The following is a 25,187-nucleotide window of genomic DNA, read 5'->3' on the forward strand; positions in this document are numbered from 1 at the left end:
AAAATCATAAAGTGATAGAAAAGAATAACAGGTATGGCATTTTAAAAGTTTTTTTTCTTTGTAACTTTAAGTCTAGAGCTTTGGAGAGAAAACACTAATAAAAATTAGTCAGTCATCATTATGATGTCATTCTCATAATTTCCCTTGAAGTAAAGTAGCAAGTACAAATAATATTTGTAATGTCTGACATCATCTATGTAGCTTTCCATTGCTCAAACTTTGGGTTAAATTTAGTGATGTTTCCCATTTGTTAGAGAGAACACCTTCTGGGTGGAATGGATTCCATTAAGAAAATTTTTCTGAAGTTAAGCCATCTTTGTAAGTTGTTTGAAAAACTAAAAATAATATCATGCCAGGAATGATAGGAGTACAGCAGTAGCAATTTGTCAAAAATGTAATCACCTGTAACAACGACAGTTTCAGTCTTGTTTTGATAAAGGCTGAGTGCTCACATGAAAAAAAAAATTAAAAAATCATGCTTTTCTGTGATGTTCTCTTTAAAAATATGTAAGCATCATCATAATTGTTTTACACAGAAAACAATAGTGCCTTCCACATGATGTATGTTTATTTATCATAGTTTGACCTGCAGAGGGTTATAATCACTCAAACTATAAAAATGTTTCAGAATAGCCCTAGACTCATGTTTTGTTGCTTCTGGTTTCAGATGTTAAGCATTAAAAGACATTTCTAAAAATTATTCCTTGTTTTTAAGATTTAATGTAAAAAAGCTAAAAGTGCATAGGAACTATATATAGAAAGAGGGATCAATATTTCCTGAAAACTAGTCCCAGGTTGACCACAAACACTAACTCACATTTGAAAATCTTAGTGTTATATTTACATTAATTAGAATACTGTTTATTCGGTATAAAATAGCCAGCCACTGCCTTTCATATTCCTTTTTCATTCTTAAGTTTTCCACAATTTCAAAATGGTAATTTCATTTCACCATTGCTGTATTAGTGACAGGATTTAGATCAGTACCACCATATTATTGCAATTGTATTGCAAATCATATGCTGATAACATACATAGGTGGTGACAAAAGTGACATAAAACAGGTCTTGTTCAATTTGTGGAATGCACAGTCTTGCTCCTTCTGCCTTTTGTCCACCGTGTCCTTTCCCAGATGAAGACCAGTGATGTCTCAGCCATCTCTCCAAGAAAGAAGCAAAGGAACAGGAGAGAGGTTGGTGAGACATGGATCCCCACTGCCTTGCTGAGACCATCTCTGCTATTCTGATCTCTACCATGACGGGGCTTAACAGCTCCTTTGTCCTTAACTTTCGAGATAGACAAATAAGTACTAACTGAACTCATTTTAAATGAATTTATCAACTAGAATTATACCTTTCATTACTATTTTTCACAAATAAGCAGTACACAGGTAACTTGTACAAATTTAATCCTAACACCCCTGATAACCTTTTCAAATAAGCCATTCCATTTTGGCATTTGAAGCATTTGTAGAAAGAAACATTTATCAGAGAATAATGAATTAAACTATCGCAACATTCTGACACTGATCATTTTTTCTACTTTGAATAACTGTCAAGTTTAGCTAATAGCCTTTCAGAAGACACCAAGAGTAAACAATGACACCATTTAAAACAGATGCCCAAGTCTTTGCACAGAAAAAAAAAAAAAATCAGTAATAATGAGTAATATTTTCTTAAATTTCAAGTTTGTATTAAGCATTACAAATTTGGTATTACACCACCACCACCTCCCCCCCCCAAAAAAGAAATAAAGAATTCATCCATTTACAACCTATACTCAAGAACTGAATGGCACATTTCCTTAGAGCAAGATAGTTAAAATAGCTAAAATATTCATAGAATCATAGAATATCCTGAGTTGGAAGGAACCCACAAGGATCATGGAGTCCAGCTCCTGAATAATTTCTTCTTTAGAAATATGAGGTACGTGAGAATTAAAAGTGCTTCACAGAGTTATGAAAATCATATTCCCTTGGAAGAAAAAGAACAATGACTACTGAAAAAAATGACAGGTTATACACAATTTGTATATTTTCTAGAGAATACAAACAAAACTTATATATATTTAAAAAGTCATAAATTCACTTCCTCCACAAATTGATAAACTTAAAAATGTGTCCTTACAATTGTTCTTGGAACTGATAGAGGAAAATCTCTCAGGGACACATGAAATGTAACAAGTATAGTATGAAAATTGCCCTTTCTCTTATGAAGATAAAAACAAACAAACAAACAACAAACAAAACAAACAAACAAAAAAACCACAAACATTCTCCAGAAAACCAGTAGGTTTCTCTGCTCATATGCTCTCTTCCCACAGTCTTAAGTGCATGTAGGACTCATGAACTTCATCAGAGCTGAGTGTATGGAAGGAATGTGCACTCAAACTTTTGAAGGCATGCCACAGAACCTCAGCAATCCAGTCTCTTGTTAATTACAACTAATATTTCATTATGTTGTGGAATTTTCAGCTACATAGATGTGTGTGCACATCTTAGTATGTAGTGTAGCCAATGATTACAATTATGTTACAAGTCTTGCAAAGCATTTTCTTGAAAGCTGAAGTTAGAATAAAACATTGCAGTTGGTTTTCAGCTATTTAATTTGAAACTTTCAGACTTCATGATTGCAGGAAGAAGTTTGAGAACACAAATCAAGTGAAAGAGTGAGAAGGCAGAGAATTTCCACTCCCCTTGTTTCCAAATGGATTTTTTAAGCACATGGCTTTTAAGCCAATTTCATGATTTTGGAGTCTGCCTCATGAGTGTCTGAATGGACAGGATTGAAGGTACTTTATATGGCTTATTCAAAAATAACATCCTAACCCAAGCTATAAATCAACCATAAGTATTTAATGCCTTATGTATATAATAAATATTCAAGTCTAAGTATCTGGTTACTGCAGCGATTAAGAGTTCTGAAAATCAACCCCTTAAAAGACACTCTTCAGTGGAAATGCTCGCACTGGTGAGGCTTCTGTCACACCCTTCTATGCACTTGTGCAGTTGGCAGTCAATAAGTCAACAGCAGAACAACATCTGTTATTCCTGAGGTGTTATGCACTTCTGTACACTTGCAAATCTTTGAGTATCATTTTTTGAAAAAAATATTTAAAACCCTTATGAGAGAGAGGAGCCACACTGATATGGAGCAACAGCTCTCTACCTTACAGTGATGAAATCAGCTGAATGGGATTTACAGCAGGAAGAGGGACAAAAGGGTAAGAAAGATATCTCAGGGGAGGCTAACTAAGATTAAGATTTTAATGAGAAAGCTCAACCTTCACTGAAGTGGGGAAGAACTACCTCTGGCTGCAAAGTAATATAGAGAAGGAATTTTTTTTGGACTACAGATACAGATTTCTGCACACTTTCCTTTTGAAAACCTATTCCATTTGCATCAATGCAGGCAGAGGAGTGGCTCTGCTGAAAGGTACTTTGGGGTCTCAGCAGACAGCAAACTGAACATCAGCCAGCGGTGTGCCTGACCGCAGAAAAGACCAACACCCTCCTGTGCTGTAGTAACAAGATCACAGCCAGTAGAGCATGTGATGGCCCTCCCTCCACTCCGCACTCATTGACTGCACCTAGAATACTGCATTGGTTTTTGTAGGCTCCGCAGCAGCAGAATGATACTGATACACCAGTATGAAGTCAGTGAAGGGTGGTGGAGACTGGAGCATTTTTCCAACATGGAGAGATCAGGGTTTGTTCAGCCTGGCAAAAGGAGGCTTTGGAGCCTGTTTTGCAAGTGGAGCAGTAAAGTATAGCACCCAGTACAGATAATTACTAATGATGGTCTAGGATTTTTGGCAAAACATTTCTGTGGTAGTTATTGTTGGAAAATCCTTATCAGTCAAAGAGTTACTGGTTTTGAAAGGCTATTGTTTGCAACTATTCCCCAAGTTCTGATAGCCCCAGAGCAGAAGACACATGAATACCTAATATCCCAGTACTGCCTGATTCAAACTAGATGGCTACACTTCCAGTTCACCTATCCCATGTAAAGACGTAATCTATCAAATTATTAGTTATGGTGTACTAGACCTTTTCTTGTTGTCTTTTTCTGTTTTTTACTAGAATTTCTACTCTTGACCTGGGAAGCTTTCTGAACAACAGTCTCCTTAACATTGAAAGAGGAATTCTGCACTAAATTCATGGCAGGGACTACAATCTGTAAATTGCATATGCTGAATAACTTTCTCAATCAGCAATGAGTCTCTTTTACCAAACAATATTTGATTTCTTGCACACAGTAGGACAGCAGGTCTCTTTAAGAGCAAGTACCATTGACTTAAATGTGCCTTTGGAGCTGCTTCTCTGAATTTAATGTGTCTTACTGTATATTGTATCCAGTATTTTACAATTTTACAACAGCCCCAGAAGTACTTCTTGACAGTTCCTAGTCACAGCTGATAGCCTTGGAAATGCTTACTGTTGCATCTAACCCTCATATAATGCAGACTTTAAATGTGGGTCTGGCAGCCTAAATGAGTTCCCAAGTCACCCAGCTTTGCAGAATATTCAGTTTCTCATAAAAGATAATTTTGAGAGGTCTTACTTTTGCTCCCCACTAAAAAAGAAAAAAAAGAAAAAGAAAAAAGAAAGAAAGAAAAAAGAAAAAAAAAAAAAGAAAGAAAAAAAAACAAAACACATTAGGAGGAGGGTATTTCCAGACAAGGTATCTGAAGCACATATTAAAGGTGATTGATAGTTGTACAGACTATGATACTAGCAGAGCTAGGACCTCCTTGCACGCAGTTTCTATAGAATCATAGAATTTTTTTATTGACATATGACCTGATTCCCTAACAGGAAGCCTACAATGGCCATTGTATTTTTTTTAACACAACTGGACAGTAAACTATGATAGTAAGAAAGCTAAAAGCAAATCCTTCATTAATTGGTGTTGAATCAAAACTATCAAAGCTGCAACATTTAACAGAAAAGTGATTATGTTGCTTGTGTCATTCCTTTTATCAGTGACATTTCCATTTGTTAAACTTTTCATCAGTGAAAGTGAGAATAAAAAGGCAATATTCCCTTCTCTGAAATTAATTGCTTTGCCCATTTCTGGTAGATTTTTTTTCCAAAATATATTTTTATATGCATTAAACAAGAACCCTTTTAACCCTAGCTAACTTACTGAGTCTTGCTGCACTTCTGAGGGTTGTGTAGTGACAGTGTTCATTCCCCAAAGTACTTCAAAGCCTATTTTATACCGCTTAATATCTGCTTTTTTTTTGTAGTTGGGTAGCTACCCTGAGTTGTCATTCATGCTCCTCAAATGTTTTTCAGGAGTGAATACAATAAGGTGAGAACTCTGTATGTGTTTAAAGATTCTTCCTGAGATATGTTATACTGAATGTAGTGTTGCATTTCATGACCTAGATTTATAAAATTTCTCTAGACTTCTTACCTATGTATACTAAACTTGTAACACCAGCAAATTCTACCACCTAGTTAGTTAATCATGAACTCTTCAAATCATTAGTAAGTGTACTGAGAAGTACTACCTGATTTTCTAGAAAAAGAATCCTTGATTATGCATTTTTTAATTATTTCCAAGATATCTGTAATTTATTTCTTCTATTTGTTTTTCACCTCCTAATGTGTCAGTATGCCAATTCTGACCGTCTGTGTGAGGCATTAGTATTGAGCTGTTCTTCCTGAGTGCATTCTGAATCATAACAGGTTTAAGTTTTTATACGATGACTAGCAAGTTCTCATACTACTTTCTTCAGAGACATTGTATAAAACATCTTATAAAAATCTAAGCTATGTTATTCTTCATTATCTTACTAATTCTTTGACAGAATTATGTTTGTAGCAGCAAATTAATACTTAAGATGCTTTTCTGACTTGACTTTACAATTCCTTTAATTTTTCTCACGTAGGGTTTTTCTAGGTTCTCATTTCTTTGTAGTCTACAAGATGATCTTCAAAGCTCTTTCATAGGCAACCTCGCAGATATTGGTTATTTTTTTGTAAAAATAATTAGTACAACTTTGTTATCTCAACTGCTCAGATTTTCAATTTTCATTTCCTTTACAACAGTTATTTTTTGGGTGTTTTCCACCACTTCTATCTCTCTTTTCTTCTTGTAATCCCACAGGTAGAGAAACAGAAAACGTTAAACACAAACTATAGGGTTTCTCTTTCCCAGTTTCTCTTATGCAAGGAAATCCAGCTTTTGCTCTTATACTCTGTTAGTCTAGTCTCTGCCTCTGCCAAAGACCATCATCTAGGTTAAGGAAGTTCTTCTTTTATCACAATTTATTAAAAAATTATTTATATTTTTCCCCATTTGTTCTTTAAATTTCCTCTCAAACTGTTGAATGTTGTTCTACCATAAATGTTTATGGGAAACTCCTACTTACTTTGCCAGTGAAACAATGGCAGGATATAACCCTTACTCTGGTGTTCTTAATTTATATTCTGCTCTATTAGTGTCGCTTGAGTTAGATTTCCATTTTATTATAGGATTATTATTTTTGGGGGGCCTGAACATTCCCATGTACCTTGCTATATTTCTCACCTTCTTGATTCCTAATTGTTCCAGTATATACATACTTTCTCTGAGTCTAATAAGGTACTTTTAAACAACCTTCATGCTGCTTCTACGGATTTTAATTTCCTAACTTTCCTCTTCAGGCTATTTCTAACTTCCTCAATATAAAAATCTTCCTTTTTTGAAAAGTACTGTAATATTATTACCTCATGGTAGGATCCCACGGGAGGATGTTGAAGTTAATTATATTATGGTCACTTTTATTTAGTGGTTCAACCACGTTAACTTCCTGAATCAACTCATATATTTATTCAAGACTTGCATCAAGAGTAGATTCTCCCTTTCAGTATTCCAAGAATTTTTGTAACAAATGATTGTCTTTGGTGTCTACACGTTATTCCAGTAATATACTGAGAAGGCTAAAAATATGTGCCTGTTATATACACGAACAAGTCACCAGGTAATATTTGTTTATTCAACGTACTTTTAAGAGTGCATGAAGTCTAAAGGGCTTAATTGTCAGTGAAACCACATAGAGTTTTGTAAATTCAGAATTTGTTCTGTGTGCATGAATCAATCTGTACATTCAGTAGGTCAGGTACACATCTAACTCGGTGTTGAAATTCAGGTTTGTTTAGCATGAATACTCACAGTTTAAATATCTTCTGATTATTTAAAGTCAACACATACAAATTACTGATTCTGAGAGCCTAAGCCCATTGAAACAGCTGTTGGTTCATTGTGTTATATTTTTCCCGCGTAAACCTGAAACCCAAACTGTAAATCAATGATTTCATGATCTGTAGTAAATAGAAATTGTGACACCTTAAAACTGAAAGCACATTACAGTGTCCAGCAATGTATCTCAAGTAATCAGTTGTTGTTAGGCTAAGATTCAACTGTAAACAAAAAAGTTGGTAATGAACTATATGGTAATTCTGAATAGCAGATTGAAATATGGTTTGTCTTTGAACTAGATCCACTGCTTCTCTGAACTTATAAACATGACTTTGAAAGAATGTACACTGTTTTTCTGATTAGAAGTCCTTTTCTTTTTTTTTTTTCCATTACTCATTTATTTCAATCCCAATTTTAAAATCTCACTCATTAGAAAAGCATTCTCTGTAATAGAAGTTGAAACAGAGATGTGCATTCTCATTCAGCACAGTATGAGACAGCTATTACTATTACATGTTACACAAACACTACTATTTGTAATTGACTAAATTTCTATATTGTTTTAAGTCCAAACGTGATTACTCTTAAATGTAACCTTTACTTGGATTTGCCAAGTGAGAAATGTTTGCTTCATTAATGTTGTAACTTGTGGTTCACGTTTCCAAAGAAAGCTAAAAATAATTTCTGAATTGGAGTGTCTTGCTGACATAAACACAGTTAACTTAAATTTTTTGCAGTTTCCAGGATTGTTTCACTTTTATAAAGCAGTAAAAGTATTCTACTCTTTGAATTTTTCTAGTACTATAAGAACCAAGAAAGCAGGAATTTGTTTAGCTCATTGGCTCCATTTATCCTGAGCCAAGACCATGATCTTGGAAACCCTTTAACTTGGCTGAATCCAGTACAAAGTTCTTTTCAAAAAGCCAGTGCAATTAGAACAACACAGTGTATGTTCAGTTTCAAAATTAAGACGATAAAGTTTCAAACAGCTAGAACTGAAACACAGAGAATCAAGGCTTGGACCTTTAATCAGTTAAACACAAACCCTAATTCCACCAGTTTTTGATCAAATAAAGAATTGTGTAGTTGAGAACAGCATTAAGAAAGCTCTATTCTACTTTTTGCAAATGGACAGAACAATTAACACAAAACCCAAGGAAACATAATGGAAGACGTGTAAGTTTTATGCAGTCCAGCCCTAAGAGCTTCTCTAAATGCTTCAGACAGAGTGATACTATAATACATGAAATGTCTTTTGTACTCTCTATTTTGTCACTGTTTACTGCTAAATACACATTTGCTAACAAATTGGTACACTGCAGTCTGTTTTGAAATCCGGTGCTTCATTTTTGGAGTTTTTTTCTTTTTTGTTTTCCAAAACCTTTCCTTTAGTACATATTTATTATATCAAACACGTGAATCAGATATTCTCTTCATTTGTTATGAAAACATAAATAATTGGTATTTTTATGAATTACAGCACCTAAGAAAGAAATAAAATTCAGTACTAAGGATTCTAGTAAATTGTGTCTCATTTTGCCTTCTAAATTGTTCACCAGTTGTTAAATGTTCTTTTTTTTTCCATTGAGCAAAGGTAAGAATTCTCAGATCTTATAAAAAAATAACTTCTTACCTTTTGATAGCTCTACAATTGATAGTAGAGTAGTAGTTTCTTTATGCATTTTTTTAAACCATTCATATAAAGTGATTCAGAAGCTACTAGTTAGTAAGTAGCTAATTAAACTAATTTCCCCTAGTCATTTGTCAGTGTTTTTCACTTAGAATACTTGTTCCTGGAAGTTGAAATATTTATGCAGGGAGTAAAATACAATTAATTTTATGCAAATTGATAAAATGTGTATAGATTTTGTACAAGGTAGTCTTGTATTAATTACACTTAACTACGCTCCGTTCGTTCTTTCAACTGCACAACATATATTTAACACATTATTTCATAAGTGAAATTATTATAAGGTCTATGCAATTCATAAGGTGAAGGTATCCCTAGAAGAAATGCAAAATGTTGTAAGTTGCAAAATACTGGCATATTAAACTACAACAAACAGTTTTGAATGCTTCTTCTTAAAGCACTTAATTTACTTCTAAAATAACTGATTGCCTTTTTTTTTTTTTTTTTTTTTTTTTCTTTTCCTTCTTTTACATTCAGCTATATAGGGACTTATCCATTTTAATCTGTGGCCTTCCCTGCCACACAGAGCTTTGGAGAAACATGGCTACTGGCTGCCAAATGGTTCTAATTTACCCTTGCGAGGGGCAGACTAGTGGAGGGGGGTAAAAACCGACAAGAGACCAGTTTCAATTAGGCAGTTCCATAATATTTGCTGCTTTGGGATTTGCCTGTTGCTTCAAACTTTTGAAACAACATTTGGAACTTCACTCTATTTGGCAGGGCTGTATACTGTTTCAGTGACCTGTAAGTAACTGTAGGGGCAAATTTGTGTAATCTCATAGGTGGCTTGTTAAGTTTTATTTGATCTTACTGACTTATTTACACATGCACACATACTTTTTAGATGAGACCACTGATTTCTTGCTCTTTCCCTCAAAAAGTCACTGTAGCAATATTGTCCCATCATATCCTGTAAGACAGTAACGGGAGGAAAATAGCAGTAATGGAACCTGCCAACATTGTGCATTGACTTTCTTCTCATCTGAAGTTCTATTTAGCTAGATCTGTAAAACATTCAAGGTTTTGTTGCCTCCATTAATGTACCTAAACTATGTTTTATACCTGATAAGCTGTCAATAGTGCTTTGTTACATCTTCAACTAGGCTCCTATGAAGTGTACAATATTATTTACATTTATAAGGCACAATTAAGCATTCAAAATGTAAGGGAGAGGCATATTTAAGGAAGAGCTTGAAATGACGACCTTAAAGGAGCTAACTTCCTTCTAACATGGTTCCTCATTAAAACTGATCACACTTCCAAAAATTATATGGGTACTTCAAGCTTAAGTACTACTTGTCTTACGTAGTCTGATATTAAAAAAAAAAAAAAAAAAAAGTCTTCATACTACCAATGTGACTCAGATCCATTCATCTATTAGCACTTCCGGTATGTTGTCTCTGGGCTGTTGAGAATCTAGCTGATAGAAATTCACAGATTTTTTTAGGAATGACAAAATATAAAAGCCTTCGGTGAACTACTCCCTCTTTCAGGGCATTCAGTTAGCATAGAAGTAATGATTATTACATAAATTGAAGTTGTTGCAATTCAGCTGTAGGGACTGAGATTCAATGCCAGTGAAGATAGATCAAGGTTTTAAAAAATATCTGCTGTAAATTAAAAACGAATGGTTGAAAGCATTTTGCAGACCTCTCTCCCACAGATCGTATATTCTATTTTCCAAATTAAATCTAAGAGAGAATATTACTTTATTGAGATTTATGGAATAATTTCTTTTAAAATCCAGCAGTATGAAAATACGGGCAGACACTGACAGGGCTGACAAAAATAAGTGTCAGCTACTAAGTAGTTTCATCTTTTGGAGGATTTTTTTTCAGTAATGGGAAAAATTAGTACTGACTGTTTTTTAAAACTAAACTTATATACAAACCATTAAATTAAGGACAGATCACTTTGTCCAATTTTAACTGCAAAGGGGATAAAATGGGTGGAAAACATGATAATATAGTAGTGATCCACTGGAGGAAGTGTTCCTCCTGCAGTCCAACTTGCTGATCCTGTCTAAGGAATAGGACTTAAAAGCTTGTGAGAAAACGTGTAAGAGGATATAGAGAAAAATTGTTCTGTGGCATCTGGGGGAAGTACATGTAGACAGAGCAGTTGGGTTGTATTAACTATGAAAGCATGTATGTTATTCAATTCTGGTTCTCTTTGAAGACAAAGAAATGACCTGTTTTCTATAAGGCATAGTACAAGGGATATGTAACACCAGAGGGAATCACAAAGCTCTGATGGACAGGAAGGTACACAGAAGTCCCAAGGACTGCGTACTGTTTCTGAGAGCTCCAATCTGTATTTTAGGACCTCATTACAGAATTTGGGGTGTCCAAGAGCTTAAAGGGATGATGAATCTTGGAGCCTTAGTGGACTGTTAAGCCTCCTCCCATTAAAGAAAAACATGTGGTTGAAACTGTGTTGGCTAAAAACCACGGAATTTTCTGCGTAACTTTATTCCTTCTTTGCCATTTTGTGTTGGATATCATGATCTGCCTGTTATATTTCAGCAAATGCAATAATTTTCTTTTAATTAGATAATTACCATGTTTCTCATTGGTTTTGATCACTTCTAAATTCAGCTTTTGGTTTTAACTAATGCAGTTTCAGAAGATGATGGATTTTTACATTTTTAAAACCGCTAAATGTTCAAAAAGGATTTGTACACATAACAAAATTAAAGTAGGGATTATCTAGCACTGTGTGTGGGATACAGCTATAATCTATACAGTGCATGGAAAAGAAACTGGCACTCTCAATTGCACTACACACATCTCAGTAATAACAGGGTATGAGGCATACAATTTCATGGAACACCCACAATGAAAATTATTCTTTCCAAACAGAGAATTGTTTTGGAATAAGTTAGGTTAATTGGCACCGTGGGATTCCTCTCAAGGAAACACAGAACATTAAAATCTACACATGTGCATGTAAAATGATAAAGTATTATCTTCTTTCCCCTCTCAGCTCCTCAAATCTAAGACACGCTACCCAAAATCAACAGAAACAATTATGTTTTGTTGATTCAAATTTCCTTAGAATAAACTGGCAATTCTTCATCTGGTCAGCTTACAACCTGAGAGTCACTGCTACACTGTTCCACAACTGCTAGCTTGGGTATGGTTATCTAGTTCATTCTCTCACACAAAAATAGACGCCTCTAGAGCATTTGGCACATGCTTTACTGAATTGTAAGAATCTTTATTTTCTTTGCAGCTATATCATGATAAGATACAGCCTCTTTCAAAGGACTATTGTGCACCCTTTAGGATTAAAACCAAAATCTACAAATGGTTAATGGGAAATCCAGGCATATTTCACTGTCATTATGCAGTCCTCAGTTAAAACACTGACTCTATTTACAGTTTCTGAATGCAGTGGAAGTATATTAAGTTCTTACAAAAGTATTATCAACCTCTCAAAAAACGTAATTATAAAAAGGATTTATGACTAATAAATCCTTTTAATGGAGAAGGCTAAATTCTCGTGCAGGCTGTTAAGTGTTGTGCTGTGTGCATTGTGACTATTTCATTAATGTTTAAGGTCATCATAAACGAGGACATTGGTTTTGGCTTGTTGTAAAATGTCCTTTACTTTGAAATTTGGGCATATGTACAACTCAACCGTTATTTGTTTCCTAGCTTTCTACCCAAATTATGTTAACACATTTAAAACCAACTAATTGTGTGATTCCTAGTGGGCAGGTCACAGATGAGGTGTGGCCATAGACATGCTGTCTGTGTGTTACAAGTCCGGCCGAATCTGTTCTGGCCTCTTGAATGAATGAGAAACTGCTGTGTCCTGTGTCTCCAGATGACTTCACATGTAAGTCCTGTGCTGAAGAACAGCCTTCATCACTTCCCAACTTGCAGTCTCCTAGTGGAAAATTGAGGTGTATGTTGATTGCCATGTCATTTTTTGCCTAACCTCAGAAGAAAAGCAGCACCATGTACAATACAGCATTTCAGCTTCTCACAAAAGACATTCCTGAGTCTGCCATTACATTACTCTGAAATAGGAGTTCCAAGAAACCAAAGAATACCCCAGAACTTACCATTCTTCTATGCCAATAATATTATTTCCTTTGCCACTCTGCCTGGGCCTACTCACGTATCTTAAACCGACTTACTATTTAATTATTCTCTGTTAGGAGTACAGGAAAAAGACACCAAATAGAATTTACACTTAGCATAGGTGGAATTACTTTGAAAATGAAATGAAAATTAAATCTTAAACTGCCCATAACAGGATATATGTCATATTTACATTCTATACTATAACATTACTATTTTAGAAGACTATCCATATTCTTTATAGAGAGATGCGAGCTTGGTCTGGTAGACCAAAGTGGGTTTACTTTCCAGAGTTTTCATAGACAATGCTTCTGAATAACTCTGAAGAGTTGCAGGCCCACTAGGTTGCAGAAGGAAGAAAATTAGATAGGATCTTCCAATTCTCCTCCCAGTCCTAAAGTCTGGAGAGAAATACATCCTTCCCACTCCATGCGCCAAAATAATCCCCTGTTTGAGAGTAATTGGTCACAAATTTAGTAGCCACTATAAATTTAGCTCTCCAGGGAACAGATGGCAGAAGATAACCTTTGCCAGGAGTATAAACTATTGCTTAATGAAGCAGAGCCCAGCTTGTTCTGTGGTGTCAAGGCAAAGATGAAGCTTAAGAAAGGTTCATTGATTTCATCCTAATCCACACAAGAATTCAGAAGAAAATAAATTCATTAAAATTACTGTGTGTACAAGGGAGGATTGCTATGAATTGTGTCAGTAACATAAATCCTGTCTATATTAATGGACAACGTATGCGCCAAGTGAGGTTTGTGCATCAACAGGATGAAAAATTGTATATATCCACTGTCAAGAGGAATGTGTAGGAGTCTTTAGAAATGATAAAATTGAGCATAGGATTTAGCAAATAACACAGTCAATCTGATTCTATTCACACACTAAGGTTTAAATAGATTTTATCACTGGTTTATTGTAGTTTTCTGTAGCAGCACTCCTCACTGCAGAGGCATTGCAACCTATTGTAAGCTTCATGAAATATGTTGTGTTAGTGCTGGAGGTAGTAGTATTTTCTTTTCTATGTTTTGATTTGCATCTTATACTGAATGATCTGAGTAATGTATAATTATGTAATTAAAAGTTATGTTGTGATGCAAACACACTTGAAGGCACAGTAAAAATTTCACTACTAATCCTGCATTCCTGCAAAAAGCTGCCTATGGTGACAAGGTACTCATTTCACCGTGAGAAGCTCTGGAATAACTGATGTAGCATCACAGTTAGCATATTTAATAACTGAAGGTCTACTTTGATAGTCTTATACTGTCCCTGAAAATTGTTATGGGTGGAAAATGGGTTTACTGCATGTTCCATGACACTCCTCATTGCATCACCTTGAAAATCCTTTCCTGTATACCAACTCATAGACAATTCCTGTCTGAATCACTGGATCACTTATGAGTAAGACTTTGTAGGACTGCAAGTACTTGTGCTCTGATATAAAAACTAACCAACATACAGTAAGTAATATATCTTAATATAACTGTTCTTGAGACTGTTACTCAGAAGCTTGCTATGCATGTGCATACACTTAAAATAATGGTTGTTGATATTCATACATATTTTCATTGTAAAGAGAATTGACTGTTAAAATATTTACAAGGAATTATATAGGAATATAGCATTTAAAAAACTTTGGAGATTAAAAAAACACATAATGTTAGTTTTACTGATTATTTGAAAGTAAGATGAAATAAAAAGGTTAATGTGATTTAGGATTTAGGGGAAGTTTCTGTTAAAAATTAAGTGCTTGTGACAAGGAAAACCATAGTCTTAGAGCAGAGAAGGTGACTGAAGTCAAGGAGTCAAGTATTCTTAACATCAATCTTCAATCCTATTTCACTGAGATTTTCTGTCCCTTTTCCGTTCCCTTCCCTGCTCTGCCCTGCCCTTTCCTTCCTGGCTTTGCCATTTATCACAATATGTCCATGAGATGAACTATGAACACGTTACTAGTTCAAGAGAGAAAAAAAAATCTCTACACAAGTAAAAGTGGTAGTTCCATAAGGGCAGTTTTAAGTTTTTACCCCATTTTGCAAGGGTTTCTACTCTAGGAACCATGTCTGCAAAGGCCAACAAATTGCAGCCCTCCTTGCTGGCTGTATAATCTATGACCCCACAGACAGCAAATACACACCAGAACAATACAACATCTACAGTTACAGGCAATAGTAACGATATACTCAAAATTACTTAAGGATCAGAAATGACAAGCAACGAACATGAAGCCCAACTGAAATATTGTACTTCAAGGGCTAATTCAGTCGGTGGATTTATAAATAGGAAAGTACCAAGTAGATAACAGGGACCTAATCTTACCATTGGCGGTCATGAGATGTAAACTTGGCTCTTGTGTATGGTTCTGAGGTCCTTCATTTTAAAAGGATGTTGAAAAAGTGGAATGATTGTAGGGAAGGACCACAAAAATGCTTTAATGACTGGACGAAGCTCTCTACAATGACAGCCCTAAAAGCACTTAGCTTTTCATAAAGTATATTGATAGGTGATTACAGCGTGTGACTCCTAAGAGAAGCAGTAGGCTCTTCCTTTTTTGTTGCCAAATCACACTTGGATGCTTTCCGAACAATATACTTTAGACCAATATATGTTATTGAGCTCAGGAGGCAAGAGAGTGAGTGAAAATTAATGTAATAGGTTAATGTAATAGGTTATGCTACATTTTATGGTGACTTCTACTGATCTAATTGCTTCCAAATCTAAGGAAATAATATCGTTAATAACAAAATACATCCACGGGACTAAGGACATTTGGAGAACTGCTAGTGTATTTTTCAGCATTTTTCTGTAAATTAGATGCAATCTGAAATACAAGGGGACTGATCTGATAATAACATGTTCAGCATTGCTACATCTCATTAAATTCAAATATTTTGATGCCTTTTTTTTTTTTTTTTTTTCCTGCTGAGTGCATTATGGGCTGAATTCCTATTTGCTTGATATATTTAATTATTTTGTTCAACTTTTTAACTATATATTCAGATAATCAGAATTTTTTCTTGAAAACTGATTAAGGCCTCCTTAAACACCTGGGAAATCAAAGTACTACCATTATTAATTCAATAGCTTTTCACTCAAACTTTACACTTCTGTTCTACTTGGGAATAGTTTAAGACAGAAAGAAAACTGCAGTGAAAGTCAGTCCAAAAGAAAATAATAATAATAATAATGTTTTCATATTAAAATTGTCTTTCCTACATAATTTTGAAAGAACAACTGTAGAATATTGCTGTGTGACTAACACCTGTCTTCACCACAACATAATGGTGAAGTAAATTCAACAGATCAAGGAAGCAGACTTTTAGATTGTGGTTATTTTTTCAATAATGCTTATCCTATTCTTCTACATATATGCCACATATTGAGGGTAGTTTACAATGTCAGTGGGTACAGGTGATGCAATCAGACAGTATTTTCTTTACTATGCTGGAATAATATATTCCTAAATGTTTGAGCCCAGATGGATGTCCTAGATTCAAGTTACAGGTGCATGCCCCTTATGTCTTTACTCACCTTTGGGGCAAGACTGAGGTACACAGCTCCCTCCTTTTCACCACATTCTTGAGACAGAGAAGAAAAGGCCGAAAGGACTTAGCCAAGTGCCTAATCCATCTGCATGTAGTACACCACTTATGTAGCCAATGTGACCTAAAATAAGTTGGGGAGGGCCACAGATGTTGAATTAGCAACTTCTTGATTAAGATCCATCCATGTGTTCCAACAACTCAGTTGAAAACTAGAAGATCAAAAAGGCATCCCTGATAACTGTGCTTTCAAGAAGGATTAGCAACTGGGAGATGTGCAGAGAAGAATTGTTTCTTAGCGCTTCAGAACCTTTTTTTTTTTTTGGGGGGGGGGGGGGGATTCTGCATCTAATTTCTGTTGGGTAGGGCATCCAGGAAGAACAAAATCATCAAGGTATCTCTCTTATGAAGTACTTCTACATGTTTGCACTAATTCCTCTGAGATGCTGACAACATATAAAATTGGTACGTCTTCTCTTTTACTTGAACTTCTAAAAATTGAATCACCTGCCAATGGGTTTTGTTGCAACAATGATTTTTATGCAGGGATCCCAATGACTTCAATGATCATTGGAAGCTAATGGAACAATAAAACATGCATCGGGTTTTGCCGCTCTTCTTACTTAATTTCCATTTATATTCACATGGAATAGGATTAGGACTATTCCAAAATTGCACCTTCACAGGAGCAACTGCCAAGGAACAACTCTAGATAATCCTATCTGTGTGCTTAAGTTAGGAAAACCAGGGAAGAAGCCTATGGAGCTCATTTGCAGCTACATCGGGGCTCTAAATGAATTTCATCAACACAGGGACCATTAGTTCCATTAGAGAGACAAAATAGTGTCATTTAATGACAGTATCATGGCTGAATCCTATACAATGCAGTCCCTTCTCTTCCTCTTTCCCTGGTATGCTGTTTCCTTCCTTATCTGACTGCCAGTGCTGTGATGAGGGAAGTTCTGTTAATGAGGTCAGAACTAAAGGCCAAGATTATTTTATGAAGGATATATCTTATTTTTGTTTATATCTGCCAGAAGATAGTTTTAAGAATATTTTTTGGAAAATCATGATGCAACAGACTTGGTGCTCTGTGACAATGTAATTATTTTATCACCCCAAGATTTCCTCTTGAGATTAGAAAAAAAGTCATCCACCACTATTTTACTCCATCTATCAACACAAGAAATATCTTCTTGGGATAGCTGTCCAAAACACTTTTCAGAGGTATCAGTTTATATTACCTGTCATTCAGCCATAGCTGTATTGTTATTGTTATTTACTGGATACAACTGATATCTAGGAAAGTTTGAAAAAATATTTGACTGTTGTCAGTAAAGTATTTGTTAGTATTTCACATACAAGTACAAAATGGAAATAAACTGCTACTTTTAGGATGGGATATAAAAGAAAAATTACACACTTAAAGTCCTAATTCAATATTTTTACGGAAAAAGAATAATTTGCCTTGTCTTGCTACCATTGCTCCAAGCTCTGGAAAAAGGTGAAGAGTTTTTGTTTATTTCAGTGAACAGTCTTGATGTTAATTCAGGAATAACGTTGTGTGGATGGTGTTACACAGGAACTGACTAGATGTTTGGATTAACATCTATGAATGTGTGTAAATGAACAGAGAATTCAAAAAATACACAACATATTACCTTGGCAAAACATTTCACTGCAACATATGGGCCAGAGTTTGACAACTAGAGGACTCTGGAGACAATTAAAACTTTGTTAATTTCATTTTACTTTTTCACTTGCATTGCTATATGAGATTAAGGCATGTTGAGCAAAATGTATGCATACAACTTAATCTACCTTACATTAGAAGCATGTCTCAACTAGACACAGAGGAGATGTTTTGTGATTCTCACACCTTGCATGTGGATGCAATGTTTTGCATGGTGTCTTTGTAAACTGCTGGCTGCAGACTATCTGCACTGCCAGGTAGAGAATTGTCTATCCACATAGTATTCTCCATTACCAATTTCTAGGTTTAAACTGTATAAAAGGCAAATAAAATCAAGTTCCCATCAAGTACTTTATTTTGATAAAATAATTTAGAATAGAATAGAATAGAATAGAATAGAACAGAACAGAACAGAACAGAACAGAACAGAACAAAGCAGAATAGTTCAGTTGGAAAGGACCTAGAAAGATCCCCTAGTCCAACTGTCTGATCACTTCAGGGCCAACCAAAAGTTAAGGCGTGTCATTGAGGGCATTGTCCAAACGCCTCTTGAACATGGATTGGCCTGGGGCTTGAACCACCTCTCTAGGAAGCCTGTTCCAGTGTTTGACCAACTGTTACCTTCATCACAGTGGTCTTGTATCCTTGTAGGTAAAGGACAATAATTATACCAATCAGGCTGCAGGGGATAAACATAAAAATGTTTCAGAACCCTTGTTTTAAAACTACCATTTGGGTTATGTGTTTTTTGTTTTATTCTATTTATTTATTTACTATTTTATATCATGTACTATTTCCTTAAATTCTTTTCTGTTCTTCTTTCCATTTAAAAGCTGATGTTTTGCTTCTAGGCACATTCCCTTTCTCCTTATCTGTGAAGTACATAAAGCCTCTGTTCTTGCCAACCTGCATTAAACACTGCAATACAATTATCCTTAAGCACTGGACTGTTATCTAAGGGGACTGAATTAGACTTTCTAGCTAAAAGAACATCACATTATTTACACAAAATGTTATAATTGAAACAGATTCACTTTAGAGTATTACATAATGGTTAGGGTAGTAAAGAGACTAAAAAGGTCACTGATTTAAAACAGAACAAGAAGTTGTGTCTGAATGGAGGGTAGCTGTTGAGGGTCTTCCCAACTAGGCTGTTGCCTATTCAGAAGCATGGAAAATCAGTTTTGCATTTAGTCTTGCTTCTGAATTCCAGCTGGAAGAGCTTCCTCAAGGAAAGTTTATTTGGGACTGAAAGAAGTTCTGCGGAAAGTTTCAGCGTCAGTTTTTCATGAGCACAAACTATCAGAATTTTCACATAAGAAATACAAATCAGCTTTAAATTGGTTTTCAAAAAGATCCCTCATAGGATCTCTTTTGTTTTGGTATCTTGGACATAATGGCAGGAGGTAGAAAGGGAAGTGTTCAAGAAATCACAGTATCATATGAATTGCTTCTTTTCCTTTAAAAAGTGTCATATATTTCATTTATCTCTTGTTTGAGCATAGAGCAAAACCATTTCCTTCAGAAAAGGCTATCTTAAATTAGCTTAGTGATCTTATAGCTGAAATGCAAAATGAGTTAGCATGTGCTATGCATTTTAAATATCTTGAATATAGTTTGCCACAAGTATTATTTAAATTTACTGTGTCAATAATATGTCAGTATACCTTTCATCCATGATATTCGATTGTGACTGATCTACACAAAACCTCATTACAATTTAAATTAGTTGTTTATATCTGTATTTTACTTGTATGACCACTCTAAAATGTGACAAGAAATCATCATGGAACAACACTTAAGACATTTCATGAGTAAAATATCAGCCAATAAACTTAGGAGTTTTCCAGTAGAAGTCACCCCATACCTAGATTTGATTTCTTACCTCCACCCTCCCATGGATTCCCATCATTGCCCATTCACAATCACACCCCTGACCACGAAAGCCAGGAGCAGTCTAGCCATTAAGCGTCACAAATGCTGCTGCACCAATCTGCCCATGTGTTCAAATTTACAGTGTCAGTGACTTTTTATGAGCATCTCAAACATTAACTGTTTGATGGCAGCCTCCCATCAAGGACTGTGTCCCATCTGAGGCTGAGCCAAGAAGGAGCAAGCAGCCCTACCCCTCTCCTGGCATCCCCAAGCGCTCCCCAGGCCCTCTTCTGTCCCTGGCTTCCGGGGCCTCACCAAGCATCTGCAGGTCAGCTGATGCTCCAGGCCAAACTTGCTCCCACTGGAATCACAGTGAAACTCAACCAAATTCAGTAGAAATGAACACATAGGGTGAAAATACAAACATAATACTAAGTGGTGTCGGTGTTGCATAGTTTCTTCCGAATTTGAAGTGAGGAAAAAATGGAGGGAAAGAGAAAAATGTGAAGACAGTTGCTATCTTTTCCCTTTGTGAACTAAAGAAGAGTTTTCATTTCTTTGCCAGATAGAGCTGTAGTGACTGTTGTCCTTACTCTTCTTTTTATTATGTAAATTAAAGTAATTTCTGAAAAAAAGTTTCTTCCCTTTTTTCCCATATACAGGCTAAAATATAAACAGAAAGAGATAAGTAAAAATTCCAACCTTTATTCCACTTTGAACAAGCTTGTGTATATCCAAAAAAGGTTCCTTGATTATGTCTCCTTCAGGACTGAAAATCTTCACATAGCCTTCTTTTTCAAGTATAAAGAGGCGATGAGATCCATCCCCACAATGTACTGCTCCAACAGGCTGCCTTAGTCCACTCACAACCTCCTGAATACAGAAGCAGTTGTGCTTGTGTTTTCTAAAAAAAAATATGAAAAAAACAGTGAGAAATTTCTTCTTTCTCGTAACCATGACACAACAATGTCCCTAAAAGATAAAATGACTGCTCTGTAGTGGTAGTACAAACACAGTCATACACTTCAGAATAAATTGTTTCCTTGAATGTATGCACACAGATAATACTGAAAATGAATTTATGCTTCACTCAAGCAAAATTTGTCTTGTATACAAGAGAAAATTAAGTCGTTTTAAATCCAAAATGTAGAGGAATAGGTAAAACGTGGTAAAAGAGAAAGCAATTTATAAATAGAAAAATTCTACAGTACATTGCAGCAATTCTACAATTTGCCAAAATTTGGCTTTGAAAGTCCATTAATGACTTATGATGGGACAGTTTGTTTACACAATCTAATTTAATTATTTTCACAATGAAAAATACACAGAAGAAACAAATTGAAAATCGTAATATAGATAATTTAATAATAAATCTATGACAGTTGTTTAGTAATGGCAAATTCAGGTAGAAATGACATCCTAGAAAGATGTATGATCCACAGTGTGGACCCTAAACAAGATCCACAGGGTGGATCCAACCAAGATTCTAACACCTTATTAGTAACTTAAATATCAAAGGTTACTGAAATATTGAAGCTAATTTAACTTTCTCTTTTGACATACACTAGCTGCAGCAAAAGAAAGTACCATCTGGAAAACACAGCTGCTGAGCATAAGCACAGACTGAGCTGGTTCACTGTGAAAACCACAGGCTTTGGTTTTTGTTTTTGTTTTTGTTTTTCAGATTAAACAGCATTTATCTTTATGAACCTGCTGATCTCTTCCTCTTTGTCATATTCTTCCATGTGGTCCAGGGAGTTAGAAGCTGGCCCTCGCACTTGTTTTCTTGGAAAATCTGGAAAGCATACACCACCATCTTTTCTTGCATAGTAAAAGCAAAACTCATCAGCTGTAGTTTGGAGAAAACCTTAAAAATGCAAAAGAGCATACAAATATTTAGTGTGTTGTCATGTCTGCAGTTTTGTGCTGTCAAACTAATCTTTAAATAGATTATATTCTGAGTGGAAAAAGAAGTGGTTTTAAACAAAGTACTATCTTCAAAAAAGGCCCGCTCTGAATAAATACAAACTGACTATTACCTTTTATAGTTTTTAATTTGTATCTGTAGTAAACTTTATTTTCAGTGTGCATAAATAAGAAAAAAAAAAACAACTCAAAATGGCACTACAGTTACTCATAAAAAAATGAAGGGACAAAGTTCAGAGTTAAGGCTGTCATATATTTCTTCCTGATTTTAACCCTACTAATGAAGTGTAGTATATGCTGTAAAATAGCTTGAGCAACTTCCATTTAACTTTTTTCCTGCTTTAAGCTTTGTATCTTATCCCTTTTATATTGCTTTAGCAGAACTCAGTATCTTTTGCTACTATCTGTCATGCCAAAAAAATAATGAAAATTGTAACTCTTCACTGATTTAATAACAAAAAAGTGGCTTGTAGCAAAAACTTTGGTAAAGACTTCTGTAAAAGACATGCAGTAAAGACTTTGTGGAATGCTGGCACCAGACATCAGTCGGAGAGGTGAATAATTAGTTGTCTCAGAAAGCAAGAAGTACTGCTTAAAACTGCACCTTGTTGACATGCAGCTGGCCTCTGGTTGACTCCTGACAGTGCCGTGGGTGAAGGCAGTGTCCCATCGCAACGTCTACTTCCTCGGCCCCCAACCCTGAGGAAAGGGACGTGTCTCATGCTGCACTGAAGCTGGCTTTAAGCTGGCTTGGATGAAGGGTGGTCTTTAGGTTTTAGGTTAAAATGGGAGGGAGTTTGAAGACAAGGGAAACAAGATGTTGGTAAAACAAAAGACTGAGGAAAATCCCTGCCACTGCTGATACTACGCTATGTTTAATGACAGCAAAAGTATCTTTCTGTCCAAAAACCTTTTTCTAGTAATTTCCATCCAGTTTTTAATCATTAATATTGAATCTAAGATAGAATTTGGCTAGTTACATATGCACTGTTTAACTAAAACAGATGTTAATACAATGTGTCTTAAAACACCTTTATTGCTCTTAGCTTTATTGGCACAATGTTAGGATGTACTATGGTCCAAGACCTAACTGATGGAACACACAAAATTAGCACTTAATTGGAATTAGAGGCCTAATTTATGCATGGCTTTACCACTTGTGAATAATGCAGTAATCCATAGATCTTGCCCATAAAACCTCTGGCTTACAATTTACAATAAGCTGATGAGGGACAGCTGTATTTCTTTGGAAAATGCCAATTTCTTAAAAGCAAAGGTTTTTCAGAAACGTTATCAGTTTTGACAAAATTTTAGTTAAAATGCTGTTTCTGGTCCAAGATGAAACTACTGGTCTAAATGAAAAAGAGAGAAACAGACAGCAAACCTCTTATCACTATACTCCAATGTCTTGTAATTAGGGTGTTTCATTAGGAAGAGGAATATTCAGGTCAATGCCCCTCATCTGTCAGGCAAGAGTTTGACCCTAAGTCTCCCATTTCCCAAGTAAATGTCCTAACAACTGCTTTATTAGCTATCCTGGGGTGGTCTCTCTGTGGCTTTCTTCATGGAAAATTTCGAAAGAGTTCAATTTCTTCCTTATGTGGAATAGGAAAATTTTTTAGATCCCAGAATTTTTGTGGAGTGGAAAGCCTTTCCCACCCAACTATACTTCTTTTCATATGCATCTTCCTTTAAAAATATTGGACAAATAACATGACAAAGCCTGCCTTTGGCTTCTATAAAATAGTATCTGGAAACACATGGTAGTGTGTTGTGGTATAAAAGTTTAATTACCATGATTTGAGCTTCAGTAAGTATCATCTGTGAGGAACTGGTTTTAATTTATAGTAGTTATTTGGAGAAAATGTGAGATACAATTTCAAGTGGAACAACTGAAGAGGAACTCTGATATAATCATGGACTGGTTTTCCAAGGCTTTGTAGATATAATGCCAAAATCAAAGGTAATCTACAATCTTGGTGTTGAATTATTTGACTTAAGAATACATAGTTTTCTCTTCAGTGATTTCTTTCTCTAGGCAAAGGAGATCATTACAGAAAATGCAACAGTGAATTAGAGGTGTACAATTTCTGAGAATTTCTAGAATTTTCTAAGTGTATCATTTACTATTTATTACAAATAAACTACTCTTGGCTTGAATTTTACCTTTAGTCAGAAAAACAGAGCATATAATGATCATACTGTTTACTTAGTACATGTGCATTTCAAATAACAATCAGATGCAAACTCAATTGAGTAATGCATTAAGCAATGCTTTTTCTTGCATGTAAGACTAATGTTTTCTTTATGAAATATTTTATCATGCATTTAGGTACATCTTGCACTACAGTGGCCTATAGTTTCTGCTATTTAGCAAACCCATCCGCAGGTTTGAAAAAAGACTTACATTCCAATTTCCTTAGAAATGTTCTTAAAAACAGGTTTGAATTAAACTATGAAAATCAGTCTGTAAATTGCTAAATTGTTGCATTATTGGAAGGAATGTGACCTCTGTAAATACAGTTTCACCTGTGCATTAAGGATGGAATTTTGTTCTATAAGAAAACAGTAAATTACCAAAAAAATCTGCTTCTGTGTTCTATATTCGCCATACAGTTTCAGTAAAGACAGTTAAAAAAAGATGCTTCTACTTTCCTGTCTGATAGTAGCTATTTAATGTTTCCTTTATCATGCTTAATTTGTGAGGTCTTTAGTTGAGAGGTTGCCATTTTCTTCAGTGTTTGTACAATGTCCAGAAGAATGGTCTATGACAAGCACCCCTAAGCACTGGAATTATTTTTTTTTTGGGGGGGGGGGGGCGGTGGCGAATATTATTTTTCTCAGGCAGAGTTTATTCAGATACAGCTCTGTCACTGCCTCTATGAGAGCTATGCCCAATAGAGATGGTGACAATTAGTCCTGTGTGAATTTCTGAACATATTACTTTATTTTAAAGGAGTAATACATATAATTTCACAATACAAATTTCCTACCAAATCCGTGTTGACAGAGCAGTTCCCGTGTTAAAAAAAGAAAACTGTAATCACAAAGGAAAATTAAACACAATATTTAAGTGTTGTATTTGTTGGATTTTGCATAAGCTTGCATTTCTATGCTTTTCAAATGTCTTGCAAGCCAGAGTCGAACAGTTTTTGATAATCAAACCTTTCAGTT

The 25,187-nt window shown here is 35.2% G+C and overlaps 2 protein-coding genes across 2 annotated transcripts in view; one reads left to right on the top strand and one right to left on the bottom strand.

The window, feature by feature from the left end:
* Positions 1 to 25,187, top strand: part of ANAPC10 (anaphase promoting complex subunit 10) — a 176,571-nt gene that overhangs the window by 129,294 nt on the left and 22,090 nt on the right. The window lies entirely within an intron of this gene.
* The window catches only part of HHIP (hedgehog interacting protein), a 78,717-nt gene that overhangs the window by 42,288 nt on the left and 11,242 nt on the right, over positions 1 to 25,187 (bottom strand). Inside the window, exons 3-4 of the mRNA XM_035324538.1 lie at positions 21,798 to 21,954; positions 20,790 to 20,991 (exon numbers count right to left, since the gene is read on the bottom strand). Coding sequence (XP_035180429.1) covers positions 20,790 to 20,991; positions 21,798 to 21,954 — 359 coding nt within the window. The remainder of the gene's footprint in view (positions 1 to 20,789; positions 20,992 to 21,797; positions 21,955 to 25,187) is intronic.

Source organism: Oxyura jamaicensis, chromosome 4, assembly GCF_011077185.1.
Source record: "Oxyura jamaicensis isolate SHBP4307 breed ruddy duck chromosome 4, BPBGC_Ojam_1.0, whole genome shotgun sequence".
Classification (NCBI taxonomy): Eukaryota; Metazoa; Chordata; class Aves; order Anseriformes; family Anatidae; genus Oxyura; species Oxyura jamaicensis.